This window comes from Oncorhynchus masou, chromosome 5 (genome assembly GCF_036934945.1).
Source record: "Oncorhynchus masou masou isolate Uvic2021 chromosome 5, UVic_Omas_1.1, whole genome shotgun sequence".
In the NCBI taxonomy this organism is placed as follows: Eukaryota; Metazoa; Chordata; class Actinopteri; order Salmoniformes; family Salmonidae; genus Oncorhynchus; species Oncorhynchus masou.
In genome coordinates, this window is record NC_088216.1 from 85,021,281 (window position 1) to 85,035,633 (window position 14,353).

Genomic DNA, 14,353 nt, shown 5'->3' on the forward strand with positions numbered 1-14,353 from the left:
TGCCTGATTCTCACTATAGGGCCGACCCGAACAGTACTGTGTTGGCTCAGATATGCCTGATTCTCTTTGACATGGTCCTTTCCAGCACAGTTTCGACAACTAGTGGCTGCCCAGTGTAACCAGGCCAGACATATTGGACTCAGTGGTCAGCCCTATACTGTGAATCAGACAGCGGACTCCTCCTTTCTTGTGTCACCAACTGCTGCTGCTGCTACGTATCTGCTGTGGCCAGGTTATAGTGGCGACGGCGTGGCCGTTGGTGGCGTTCTCTACCTTAGGAGAGGACGCCATTTTAACCCTTTTGTTATTGGCTCCGTTGGTGTCCACCTCCTCCTCTGAGCTGCTCTCAACATCACTGCGGTCATCCTTAGAAACCTGTCAGACAGACAGAAATACAAAGTTACAATTCAAAGAGACACAATGGATATTTCCAGAAGTATCCGGAAGGAGTGCACTGTTTTTTTTTGACAGACGTCACATAGAATGACGTTTTTATTTTTATAAACTATATGGATATTATTACCCAAAGAATAGAACGCAGTTCCACAGGACAAACAGGTACATTAAGGAATGAACATTCTGTACAAGTATCGACTGATAGCGACTATGTAGTTGGCAGAACACTCCGACAGACGCATCACAATTGAACTCCGTAGACATTTAGCCCGACAGCCTGGAATCATATTACCAGATCTTAAAAGATTAAGGCACTTATTCCTAGGTTATTTACAAATACATAAATAACATTAGAATATCTTCATACATAAATTATTTCTGGTCAACAACAAAAAAATAAAATAGATCAGACTTCCCTTAATGAATGAATTCTGACTCCAAAACCTGCACATGCTCGCAAGTGCCACAAGATGGGAGTTTAAAGGAGCATGTAAAATCTGATGAGCCCGTCTGGCTCATATGCATAAAGCCACAACCACATGAACACAAATGACACTGGCATAAGAGTGAAATGAATGATATGAGACTGCAAAAAGCAGAGAAGGTAGTTGTCAATCTGGTGGGAAGTGAGCTGACAAACCGGATGCTATTTCCTGCAGCTGTGCACTTGAGCAAGGCACTTAACCCCCCCCCCCAATAACAACAGCTCTCTGCACCTCTCCCCAAAACCTGTATATGTATGTGTGTCTTTCAGAGGGGTTGGGTTAAAAGTGGAAGTCAAATTTTGGTTGGACCTTGTGTGCAATTGACCAATAGACGGATCTTAAACCGTAGTTAGACAGTAAAGCAAGGACAAGTGAGGTGAAGAATAAGGACTGAGGAGACAGATGGAGAGATGGGACCCTCCACCCAAGAGAGGAAACAAACCACCTCTGCAGAGAGAAGGACAGCGATTCAAAACATGAAGAGGAAGAAAGCAATGAACAAACACAGATGAAATGTTACCTATAGCTTCCACACTCATAGCATTAACTATAGCCTGAGGTCTGACATAATGACATTCCATAACTATAGCCTGAGGTCTGACATAATGACATTCCATAACTATAGCCTGAGGTCTGACATAATGACATTCCATAACTATAGCCTGAGGTCTGACATAATGACATTCCATAACTATAGCCTGAGGTCTGACATAATGACATTCCATAACTATAGCCTGAGGTCTGACATAATGACATTCCATAACTATAGCCTGAGGTCTGACATAATGACATTCCATAACTATATCCTGAGGTCTGACATAATGACATTCCATAACTATATCCTGAGGTCTGACATAATGACATTCCATAACTATAGTCTGAGGTCTGACATAATGACATTCCATAACTATAGCCTGAGGTCTGACATAATGACATTCCATAACTATAGCCTGAGGTCTGACATAATGACATTCCATAACTATAGCCTGAGGTCTGACATAATGACATTCCATAACTATAGTCTGAGGTCTGACATAATGACATTCCATAACTATAGCCTGAGGTCTGACATAATGACATTCCATAACTATAGCCTGAGGTCTGACATAATGACATTCCATAACTATAGCCTGAGGTCTGACATAATGACATTCCATAACTATAGCCTGAGGTCTGACATAATGACATTCCATAACTATAGCCTGAGGTCTGACATAATGACATTCCATAACTATAGCCTGAGGTCTGACATAATGACATTCCATAACTATATCCTGAGGTCTGACATAATGACATTCCATAACTATAGCCTGAGGTCTGACATAATGACATTCCATAACTATATCCTGAGGTCTGACATAATGACATTCCATAACTATAGCCTGAGGTCTGGCATAATGACATTCCATAACTATATCCTGAGGTCTGACATAATGACATTCCATAACTATATCCTGAGGTCTGACATAATGACATTCCATAACTATAGCCTGAGGTCTGACATAATGACATTCCATAACTATAGCCTGAGGTCTGACATAATGACATTCCATAACTATAGCCTGAGGTCTGACATAATGACATTCCATAACTACAGCCTGAGGTCTGACATAATGACATTCCATAACTATAGCCTGAGGTCTGACATAATGACATTCCATAACTATAGCCTGAGGTCTGACATAATGACATTCCATAACTATATCCTGAGGTCTGACATAATGACATTCCATAACTATAGCCTGAGGTCTGACATAATGACATTCCATAACTATAGCCTGAGGTCTGACATAATGACATTCCATAACTATAGCCTGAGGTCTGACATAATGACATTCCATAACTATATCCTGAGGTCTGACATAATGACAGTCCATAACTATAGCCTGAGGTCTGACATAATGACATTCCATAACTATAGCCTGAGGTCTGACATAATGACATTCCATAACTATATCCTGAGGTCTGACATAATGACATTCCATAACTATATCCTGAGGTCTGACATAATGACATTCCATAACTATAGCCTGAGGTCTGACATAATGACATTCCATAACTATAGCCTGAGGTCTGACATAATGACATTCCATAACTATATCCTGAGGTCTGACATAATGACATTCCATAACTATAGCCTGAGGTCTGACATAATGGAATTTCTCAAGTCTGGGCCTGTATTCACAACATTGTCAGAGTAACATTGCTGATATAGCATCCGTTTTGTTTTTTCGATCATAATCAATAAGATGAAGTAGACAGGAAGGACCTGATCCTAGATCAGCACTTCTACTCTAAGACGCTGTCTGAATACAGGCCCTGTCCTCATACAGACTGACTAGAACGCAGAGTTTTGTCCCTAACCTTGAGTCAGAGCTGTCCTACATCAATCCCACTCACCTTTCCTCTGACCATGTTAACGAGGTAGGTTATCCCAGCTATGAGGTAATAGTTACCTTGGGTAGTTACACCTCACACTCACCTGTCTACATCTCACCTGTAACAGGCATTCGGAAAGTATTCAGACCCCTTCACCCTTTCTACATTTTGTTACGTTACTTATTCTAAAATTGATTAAATAAATGTTTTTCCTCACCAATCTACACACAATAACCCATAATGACAAAGCGATCTTGGGAAGGGTAACAAAACATTTCTGCAGCATTGAAGGTACCCAAGAACACAAGTCCCTCCATCATTCTTAAATGGAAGAAGTTTGTAACCACCAAGTCTCTTCCTAGAGCTGGCTGACCGGCCAAACTGAGCAGTCGGGGAAGAAGGGTCTTGGTCAGGGAGGTGACCAAGAACCCGATGGTCACTGACTGAGCTCTAGAGTTCCTCTGTGGAGATGGGAGAACCTTCCAGAAGGACAACCATCTCTGCAGCCCTTAACCAATCTGTTCCATTGGCGAGACGGGAGCTGCTCCTCAGTAAAATGCACGACAGCCCGCTTGGAGTTTTCCAAAAGACACCTAAAGAATCAGACCACGAGAAACAAGATTCGCTGGTCTGATGAACCAAGATTGAACTCTTTGGCCTGAATGCCAAGCGTCACGTCTAGAGGAAACCAGACACTATCCTTATGTTGAAGCATGGTGGTGGTAGCATCATGCTGTGGGGATGTTTTTCAGCAGCAGGGACTGGGAGACTAGTCAGGATCGAGGGAAAGGTTAACAGAGCAAAGTACCGAGAGATCCTTGATGAAAACCTGCTCCAGAGCGTTCATGACCTCAGACTGGGGAGAAGGTTTACCTTCCACCAGGACAACGACCCTAAGCACACAGCCTAGACAACGCAGGAGTGGCTTCGGACAAGTCCTTAAGTGGCCCGATCGAACATCTCTGGAGAGACCTGAAAATAGCTGACAGCTTGAGAAGATCTTGAGAAGATCTGCAGAGAAGAATGGGAGAAACTCCCCAAATACAGGTGTTCCAAGCTTGTAGCATCATACCCAAGAAGACTCAAGTTTGTAATCACCGTGCTTCAACAAAGTACTGAGTAAAGGGTCCGAATACCTATGTAAATGTGATATTTCAGTTTTATTTTTTTTTTTGCTTTGTCATTATGGGGTTATTGTGTGTGGATTGAGGGGAGGAAACAATTTAATCCATTTTAGAACAAGGCTGGAATGTAACAAAATGTGGAAAAAGTCAAGGTCGAGTCAGAGCTGTACATTCACCTTTCCTCGGACCAAGGCCTTGTAGGCGATCCCGGCTATGAGGTAGGACCAGATGACGTGTAGCACCTGCAGCACCAGCAGCAGGGAGTTGAAGAGCCACCAGGAAGGGTATGGACCAATCATCTCCCAGCTCTCAAACAATGTTGTGTTCAGGATCCTGGAACAACACAGGAAGGATCACACCGTGAATTCATATGTGTATGGAAAGTATGTCAGTACACACACACACACACACACACACACACACACACACACACACACACACACACACACACACACACACACACGGTAATCGCAAAATGCACATGCAACCACACAGTAATTTCTCCGTATGGGAAGACCAGTTGTATGGGAAGACCAGTTGTATGGGAAGACCAGTTTTCTGAGACCTGCCTTCCCCTGCTGAGACTGTACTCTCCTAACAACCAGCTCACTAAAAACATTTAGTAGTTACCATTCATCCAAGAAGACTACATAATTAAATACATTTTTTTTTTGGGGGGGGGTGTAATTTCTCTAATAAAGTAGACCTGTGAGGCCTGCAGTGCAGTAGTGAGACAGACTCAGACAGACAGATAGGCCGTTGTCAGGCAACATGTACCTCCTTAGTCCTTAAGCCCTACCTAGGTATCCATTACAGCCCTTAGGGACAGAAGAGGCCAGGTCCATCATGAAAAAACAGTGAAGAGCAGTGAACACGCAGCGCAAAAGTTCCCTTATTGATGGACAATACAATTATCCTACCTAGACTAGCCTACAACACCACCACCTCAATCGTACTCCGCACTGCCCTTTCACACCTGGACAAAAGGAACACCTATGTGAGAATGCTGTTCATTGACTGCAGCTCAGCGTTCAACACCATAGCACCCTCAAAGCTCATCACTACGCTAAGGATCCTGGGACTAAACACCTCCCTCTGCAACTGGATCCTGGGCTGCCCCCAGGTGGTGAGGGTAGGTAACAACACATCTGCCACGCTGATCCTCAACACAGGGGCCCCTCAGGGGTGTGTGCTCAGTCCCTCCTGTACTCCCTGTTCACTCATGACTGCATGGCCAGTTTACCCAGTTTAACTTTTATACAGTATTTCTCAAAAGGCAGAAAAGCATCAATCATCATGTCACTGTAGCCTACTTCCTCAAAACTTCATGCTTTGCTGACGAGTCAAAGTGGGAGGAACACACAACATTTCATCGCGTGACTCCCAACTTTACTTCGATCTAATGGTTATTATATCAATAAATCAAATTATATTAGTCACTTGCTGCCGAATACAACAGGTGTAGGTAGATAATATATTATACTTTATATAATTATAAATATGGCATCTTAATGTTAAATCTAATTTCCCCCCTAGCTGATTATTGTCTACAGACATCTCTGATTGTAGTGTAGGTCTAGTGAAACAGGAAAGGTAGTCCCCGGTGATCGGTGAACCTTCAACCCTGGCCCGTAGCCCTTGCATGGCATCGACTGTGCCACAAAAGCATGCTGAAATGACAAAGTCCCTATCCACGTTTATAAACACAGTTATTGTTATTTGTGAACTTTTGAGTTAATTCCATGAGGGGGAGGGTGTGCAATTTATTTTGGAGTACAAGGGGAGGGTCATGTAAAAATATGTTTTACGTTGGGTAGAGGGGGGGGTTAGCATTTTTAAGGCACCTGGAGTTGGATAGGAAATCTGTTCCCAAGTATTCCTCTGAAATAATAGAGGTAAATGTAATCAAGGTTTGAAATTATTTGTCTAATACCATATTTGTTTTGAATTCTTGCAGTCGATTTTCAGCGTATAAAATAGAAGTTTTATAACTATATAACTATGTTCAATAGATTTTCAGTGTATAAATGTTTCATAACTATAACTATGTTCAATAGATTTTCAGCGTATAAATGTTTTATAACTATAACTATGTTCAATAGATTTTCAGCGTATAAATGTTTTATAACTATAACTATGTTCAATAGATTTTCAGCGTATAAATGTTTCATAACTATAACTATGTTCAATAGATTTTCAGCGTATAAATGTTTTATAACTATAACTATGTTCAATAGATTTTCAGCGTATAAATGTTTTATAACTATAACTATGTTCAATAGATTTTCAGCGTATACATGTTTTATAACTATAACTATGTTCAATAGATTTTCAGCGTATACATGTTTTATAACTATAACTATGTTCAATAGATTTTCAGCGTATAAATGTTTTATAACTATATAACTATGTTCAATAGATTTTCAGCGTATACATGTTTTATAACTATAACTATGTTCAATAGATTTTCAGCGTATAAATGTTTTATAACTATATAACTATGTTCAATAGATTTTCAGCGTATACATGTTTTATAACTATAACTATGTTTAATAGATTTTCAGCGTATAAATGTTTTATAACTATAACTATGTTCAATAGATTTTCAGCGTATAAATGTTTTATAACTATAACTATGTTCAATAGATTTTCAGCGTATACATGTTTTATAACTATAACTATGTTCAATAGATTTTCAGCGTATACATGTTTTATAACTATAACTATGTTCAATAGATTTTCAGCGTATACATGTTTTATAACTATAACTATGTTCAATAGATTTTCAGCGTATACATGTTTTATAACTATAACTATGTTCAATAGATTTTAGCGTATAAATGTTTTATAACTATAACTATGTTCAATAGATTTTAGCGTATAAATGTTTTATAACTATAACTATGTTCCAGCTCCCAGACTACCTGCTCAATAGAAAACATGTCCCGAGGCTCAATGTAATTGGGGAACCCTGCCCTATATAAACTACAGTGTACTACTTCCTTGACAAGGACCTATAGGGCTCTGATCTAAAGTAGTGCACTGTGTAGGGAATAGGGTGCCATAGGGCTCTGGTCTAAAGTAGTGCACTGTGTAGGGAATAGGGTGCCATAGGGCTCTGGTCTAAAGTAGTGCACTGTGTAGGGAATAGGGCTGTATAGGGCTCTGATCTAAAGTAGTGCACTGTGTAGGGAATAGGGTTGTATAGGGCTCTGGTCTAAAGTAATGCACTGTGTAGGGAATAGGGTTGTATAGGGCTCTGATCTAAAGTAGTGCACTGTGTAGGGAATAGGGTTCTATAGGGCTCTGATCTAAAATAGTGCACTGTGTAGGGAATAGGGTTATATAGGGATCTGATCTAAAGTAGTGTACTATATAGGGAATAGGGTTGTGTAGGGCTCTGATCTAAAGTAGTGTACTATATAGGGAATAGGGTTGTATAGGGCTCTGGTCTAAAGTAGTGTACTATATAGGGAATAGGGTTGTATAGGGCTCTGGTCTAAAGTAGTGTACTATATAGGGAATAGGGTTGTATAGGGCTCTGGTCTAAAGTAGTGTACTATATAGTGAATAGGGTGCCATAAGGCTCTGGTCTAAAGTAGTGTACTATATAGGGAATAGGGTTGTATAGGGCTCTGATCTAAAGTAGTGTACTATATAGGGAATAGGGTTGTGTAGGGCTCTGATCTAAAGTAGTGTACTATATAGGGAATAGGGTTGTATAGGGCTCTGATCTAAAGTAGTGCACTATATAGGGAATAGGGTGCCATAGGGCTCTGGTCTAAAGTAGTGTACAATATAGGGAATAGGGTGCCATAGGGCTCTGGTCTAAAGTAGTGTACTATATAGGGAATAGGGTGCCATAGGGCTCTGGTCTAAAGTAGTGCACTATATAGGGAATAGGGTTGTATAGGGCTCTGGTCTAAAATAGTGTACTATATAGGGAATAGGGTGCCATCGGGCTCTGGTCTAAAGTAGTGTACTATATAGGGAATAGGGTTGTATAGGGCTCTGGTCTAAAATAGAGCACTGTGTAGGGAATAGGGTGCCATAGGGCTCTGACCTAAAGTAATGTACTATATAGGGAATAGGGTTGTATAGGGCTCTGGTCTAAAGTAGTGCACTGTGTAGGGAATAGGTTTGCATAGGGCTCTGGTCTAAAATAGTGTACTATATAGGGAATAGGGTGCCATAGGGCTCTGATCTAAAGTAGTGTACTATATAGGGAATAGGGTGCCATAGGGCTCTGGCCTAAAGTAGTGCACTATGTAGAGAATATGGTCTAAAGTAGTGTACTATGTAGGGAATAGGGTTGTAGAGGGCTCTGGTCTAAAGTAGTGTACTATATAGGGAATAGGGTTGTAGAGGGCTCTGGTCTAAAGTAGTGCACTATATAGGGAATAGGTTTGTATAGGGCTCTGGTCTAAAATAATGTACTATATAGGGAATAGGGTGCCATAGGGCTCTGATCTAAAGTAGTGTACTATATAGGGAATAGGGTTGTATCGGGCTCTGGCCTAAAGTAGTGCACTGTGTAGGGAATAGGGTGTCATTTGGGCTCTGGCCTAAAGTAGTGCACTATGTAGAGAATATGGTCTAAAGTAGTGTACTATGTAGGGAATAGGGTTGTAGAGGGCTCTGGTCTAAAGTAGTGTACTATGTAGGGAATAGGGTTGTAGAGGGCTCTGGTCTAAAGTAGTGTACTATGTAGGGAATAGGGTTGTAGAGGGCTCTGGTCTAAAGTAGTGTACTATATAGGGAATAGGGTTGTAGAGGGCTCTGGTCTAAAGTAGTGCACTATATAGGGAATAGGGTTGTAGAGGGCTCTGGTCTAAAGTAGTGTACTATATAGGGAATAGGGTTGTAGAGGGCTCTGGTCTAAAGTAGTGCACTATATAGGGAATAGGGTTGTAGAGGGCTCTGGTCTAAAGTAGTGCACTATATAGGGAATAGGGTGTCATTTGGGACGCTGTTATAGCAGCTCAGGAGGTTACCTCCACTGCCCATCATAGACCTGGCCCTCGACTGTCGGTCGTCCCGTAGAGCTGCTTCCATCCATACTAAAATCACAGATGGTTCCGCGTCCCAAATGGTGCCCTCTTCTCTACGTAGTGCACTATTGTTGACCAGAGGCACTTTGGGCTCTGGAATAGTGGATAGGGATGCACCCTTAGAGTAGTGTCAATGACTAACCACAGAGGTTAGGTAGCTCTGCTGAATGTTATTTAACCTTTACTTAACCAGGAAGTCTCATTGAGGTCAGAACGAGACCTGTTTCCCAAGTGAGACAGACAGACAGACAGACAGGCTGCTGTGACGACAGACAGACAGACAGACAGACAGACAGACAGACAGACAGACAGTAACCATAGAAAGAAGGTAGACAGATAACTGGGATGTTTCGTTAGTGAAAACTGTAGCAAAATGTTTTCAACTAAAGAAGTTTCCCAACAAAACCAAAAGTTACTTATTGGACAAATTCAGTTAAGTGGCTTCCTGTTTCGGCCCATTTACTTCGTTTGATTCCAAATGAATACACCCCAGTCTAGAGGACACCCCAGTCTAGAGGACACCCCAGTCTAGAGGACACCCCAGTCTAGAGGACACCACAGTCTAGAGCACACCACAGTCTAGAGGACACCCCAGTGTAGAGGACACCCCAGTGTAGAGGACACCCCAGTCTAGAGGACACCCCAGTGTAGAGGACACCCCAGTCTAGAGGACACCCCAGTGTAGAGGACACCCCAGTGTAGAGGACACCATACAGTCTAGAGGACACCCCAGTCTAGAGGACACCATACAGTCTAGAGGACACCCCAGTCTAGAGGACACCCCAGTCTAGAGGACACCCCAGTGTAGAGGACACCCCAGTGTAGAGGACACCATACAGTCTAGAGGACAACCCAGTGTAGAGGACAACCATACAGTCTAGAGGACAACCATACAGTCTAGAGGACAACCCAGTCTAGAGGACACCATACAGTCTAGAGGACACCCCAGTGTAGAGGACACCATACAGTCTAGAGGACACCCCAGTCTAGAGGACACCCCAGTCTAGAGGACACCCCAGTCTAGAGGACACCCCAGTCTAGAGGACACCATAGAGGACACCCCAGTCTAGAGGACACCATACAGTCTAGAGGACACCCCAGTCTGAGGACATCATACAGTCTAGAGGACACCCCAGTCTAGAGGACACCCCAGTCTAGAGGACACCATACAGTCTAGAGGACAACCCAGTCTAGAGGACAACCCAGTCTAGAGGACACCCATACAGTCTAGAGGACACCATACAGTCTAGAGGACACCCCAGTGTAGAGGACAACCATACAGTCTAGAGGACACCCCAGTGTAGAGGACACCATACAGTCTAGAGGACACCCCAGTCTAGAGGACACCATACAGTCTAGAGGACAACCCAGTCTAGAGGACAACCCAGTCTAGAGGACAACCATACAGTCTAGAGGACACCCCAGTCTAGAGGACACCATACAGTCTAGAGGACACCATACAGTCTAGAGGACACCCCAGTCTAGAGGACACCCCAGTGTAGAGGACACCATACAGTCTAGAGGACACCCCAGTGTAGAGGACACCATACAGTCTAGAGGACACCCCAGTGTAGAGGACACCATACAGTCTAGAGGACAACCCCAGTGTAGAGGACACCATACAGTCTAGAGGACAACCCCAGTGTAGAGGACACCATACAGTCTAGAGGACACCCCAGTGTAGAGGAAACCCCAGTGTAGAGGACACCATACAGTCTAGAGGACACCATACAGTCTGGAGGACACCATACAGTCTAGAGGACACCCCAGTGTAGAGGACACCATACAGTCTAGAGGACAACCCCAGTGTAGAGGACACCATACAGTCTAGAGGACAACCCCAGTGTAGAGGACACCATACAGTCTAGAGGACAACCCCAGTGTAGAGGACACCATACAGTCTAGAGGACAACCCCAGTGTAGAGGACACCATACAGTCTAGAGGACACCATACAGTCTAGAGGACACCCCAGTGTAGAGGACACCATACAGTCTAGAGGACAATCCCAGTGTAGAGGACACCATACAGTCTAGAGGACACCATACAGTCTAGAGGACACCCCAGTGTAGAGGACACCATACAGTCTAGAGGACACCATACAGTCTAGAGGACACCATACAGTCTAGAGGACACCATACAGTCTAGAGGACACCCCAGTGTAGAGGACACCATACAGCCTAGAGGACACCCCAGTGTAGAGGACACCATACAGTCTAGAGGACACCATACAGTCTAGAGGACACCCCAGTCTAGAGGACACCATACAGCCTAGAGGACACCCCAGTGTAGAGGACACCCCAGTGTAGAGGACACCCCAGTGTAGAGGACACCCCAGTGTAGAGGACACCATAGAGTCACTAACCATAGAGGGTAGAGGACAAGCCTTGTGACGAAGAAGACTACTGCAAACAGAACGAACAGGAAGTCACACAGGCGCTGGTACTTGGCGTAGTTGGTCAGTTTGGCTGCCTGAAGGAGGAGAGAAGGTAAACATTGATGTACTGTCATATTGTACGTTCCATGTTCTACAAGTTCCTTCTTCAAAGAATAATAATGTACTGTACTTTGATGTGTGTGTAACAGTATAACTTTGGACCGTCCCCCTCGCCCCGACCCGGGCGCGAACCAGGGACTCTCTGCACACATCAACAACAGTCACCCACCAAGCGTCGTTACCCATCGCTCCACAAAAGCCTCGGCCCTTGCAGAGCAAAGGGGAACTACTACTTCAAGGTCTCAGAGCAAGTGACGTCACCGATTGAAACGCTATTTAGCGCGAACCACCGCTAACTAAGCTAGCCGTTTCACATACGTTACATATATTCCAATATCTACACTAGAATATCACTGAGAATGTATTCCCCACTCACACTGAGTAGTATGCTAATGTGTGTGTGTGTGTGTGTGTGTGTGTGTGTGTGTGTGTGTCCACACTCACCTCCAGTAGGAAGTCTGATGCGTCGTGGACACACATCACCAGGCTCCCGACACGTAGCATGTTGTTAGCGTAGGAGAAACTGATCAGGCTCACTGTTGCGAGGTGATGAATGAACATGATGGGGAAGTCCTGCAATTCAACAAGGAACCACGAGACGTTTGGGTTTCTGTATACAATTACAGATATGCATTATTTTGATTATTCGACCATGCTGGTCATTTATGAACATTTGAACATCTTGGCCATGTTCTGTTATAATCTCCACCCGGCACAGCCAGAAGAGGACTGGCCACCCCACATATCCTGGTTCCTCTCTAGGTTTCTTCCTAGGTTTTGGCCTTTCTAGGGAGTTTTTCCTAGCCACCGTGCTTCTACACCTGCATTGCTTGCTGTTTGGGGTTTTAGGCTGGGTTTCTGTATAAGCACTTTGAGATATCAGCTGATGTACGAAGGGCTATATAAATAAATTTGATTTGAAAATAAATGTGATTTATTTGTTGCGTTGGTAAGGGCATACTTAATTTACAGTAACTCAATAACCTTTATGACTTCCTCATTTATCTCCTCCTCGATTTACAGTTGTTTTCTCACGTTCGACGTGAAAATCAAAAACCGAGCAAAAATGAAGACTTTGAAGTGTGGCATCTCGAGACTACTCTCCTTTCGATGTATGTGAGTGTTTGTTCCTTTTGTAGGGGAAACTAGGAGTTGTGTAACCTCACATTATCTACTCTACTATAGTAACAGTAAGACACATTATCTACTCTACTATAGTAACAGTAAGACACATTATCTACTCTACTACAATAACAGTAAGACACATTATCTACTCTACTACAGTAAGACACATTATCTACTCTACTACAGTAAGATACATTATCTACTCTACTACAGTAACACATGATCTACTCTACTACAGTAACACATGATCTACTCTACTACAGTAACACATGATCTACTCTACTACAGTAAGACACATTATCTACTCTACTACAGTAACAGTAAGACACATTATCTATCTATCTACATTATCTACTCTACAGTAAGACACATTATCTACTCTACTACAGTAAGACACATTATCTACTCTACTACAGTAAGACACATTATCTACTCTACTACAGTAACAGTAAGACATTATATATTCTACTACAGTAACACATTATCTACTCTACTACAGTAAGACACATTATCTACTCTACTACAGTAACAGTAAGACACATTATCTACTCTACTACAGTAAGACACATTATCTACTCTACTACAGTAACACATGATCTACTCTACTACAGTAACACATGATCTACTCTACTACAGTAAGACACATTATCTACTCTACTACAGTAAGACACATTATCTACTCTACTACAGTAACAGTAAGACACATTATCTACTCTACTACAGTAAGATACATTATCTACTCTACTATAGTAACAGTAAGACACATTATCTACTCTACTACAGTAACAGTAAGACATGATCTACTCTACTACAGTAACAGTAAGATACATTATCTACTCTACTACAGTAAGACACATTATCTACTCTACTATAGTAACAGTAAGACACATTATCTACTCTACTACAGTAACAGTAAGACACATTATCTACTCTACTACAGTAAGACACATTATCTACTCTACTACAGTAAGACACATGATCTACTCTACTACAGTAACAGTAAGACACATTATCTACTCTACTACAGTAACAGTAAGATACATTATCTACTCTACTACAGTAAGACACATTATCTACTCTACTACAGTAACAGTAAGACACATTATCTACTCTACTACAGTAACAGTAAGACACATTATCTACTCTACTACAGTAACAATAAGACACATTATCTACTCTACTACAGTAACAGTAAGACACATTATCTACTCTACTACAGTAACACATGATCTACTCTACTACAGTAAGACACATTATCTACTCTACTACAGTAACAGTAAGACACATTATCTACTCTA

At 42.3% G+C, this 14,353-nt stretch overlaps 1 protein-coding gene across 1 annotated transcript in view; it reads right to left on the reverse strand.

Annotated features, from left to right (window-relative positions):
• LOC135540414 (ceramide synthase 5-like) overlaps positions 1 to 14,353 on the reverse strand; it is a 44,710-nt gene continuing 30,357 nt past the window's right edge. The window contains exons 7-10 of the mRNA XM_064967036.1: positions 12,375 to 12,503; positions 11,799 to 11,905; positions 4,561 to 4,717; positions 1 to 375 (exon numbers count right to left, since the gene is read on the reverse strand). Of these exons, the coding sequence (XP_064823108.1) occupies positions 193 to 375; positions 4,561 to 4,717; positions 11,799 to 11,905; positions 12,375 to 12,503 (576 nt within the window). The 3' untranslated portion in view covers positions 1 to 192. The remainder of the gene's footprint in view (positions 376 to 4,560; positions 4,718 to 11,798; positions 11,906 to 12,374; positions 12,504 to 14,353) is intronic.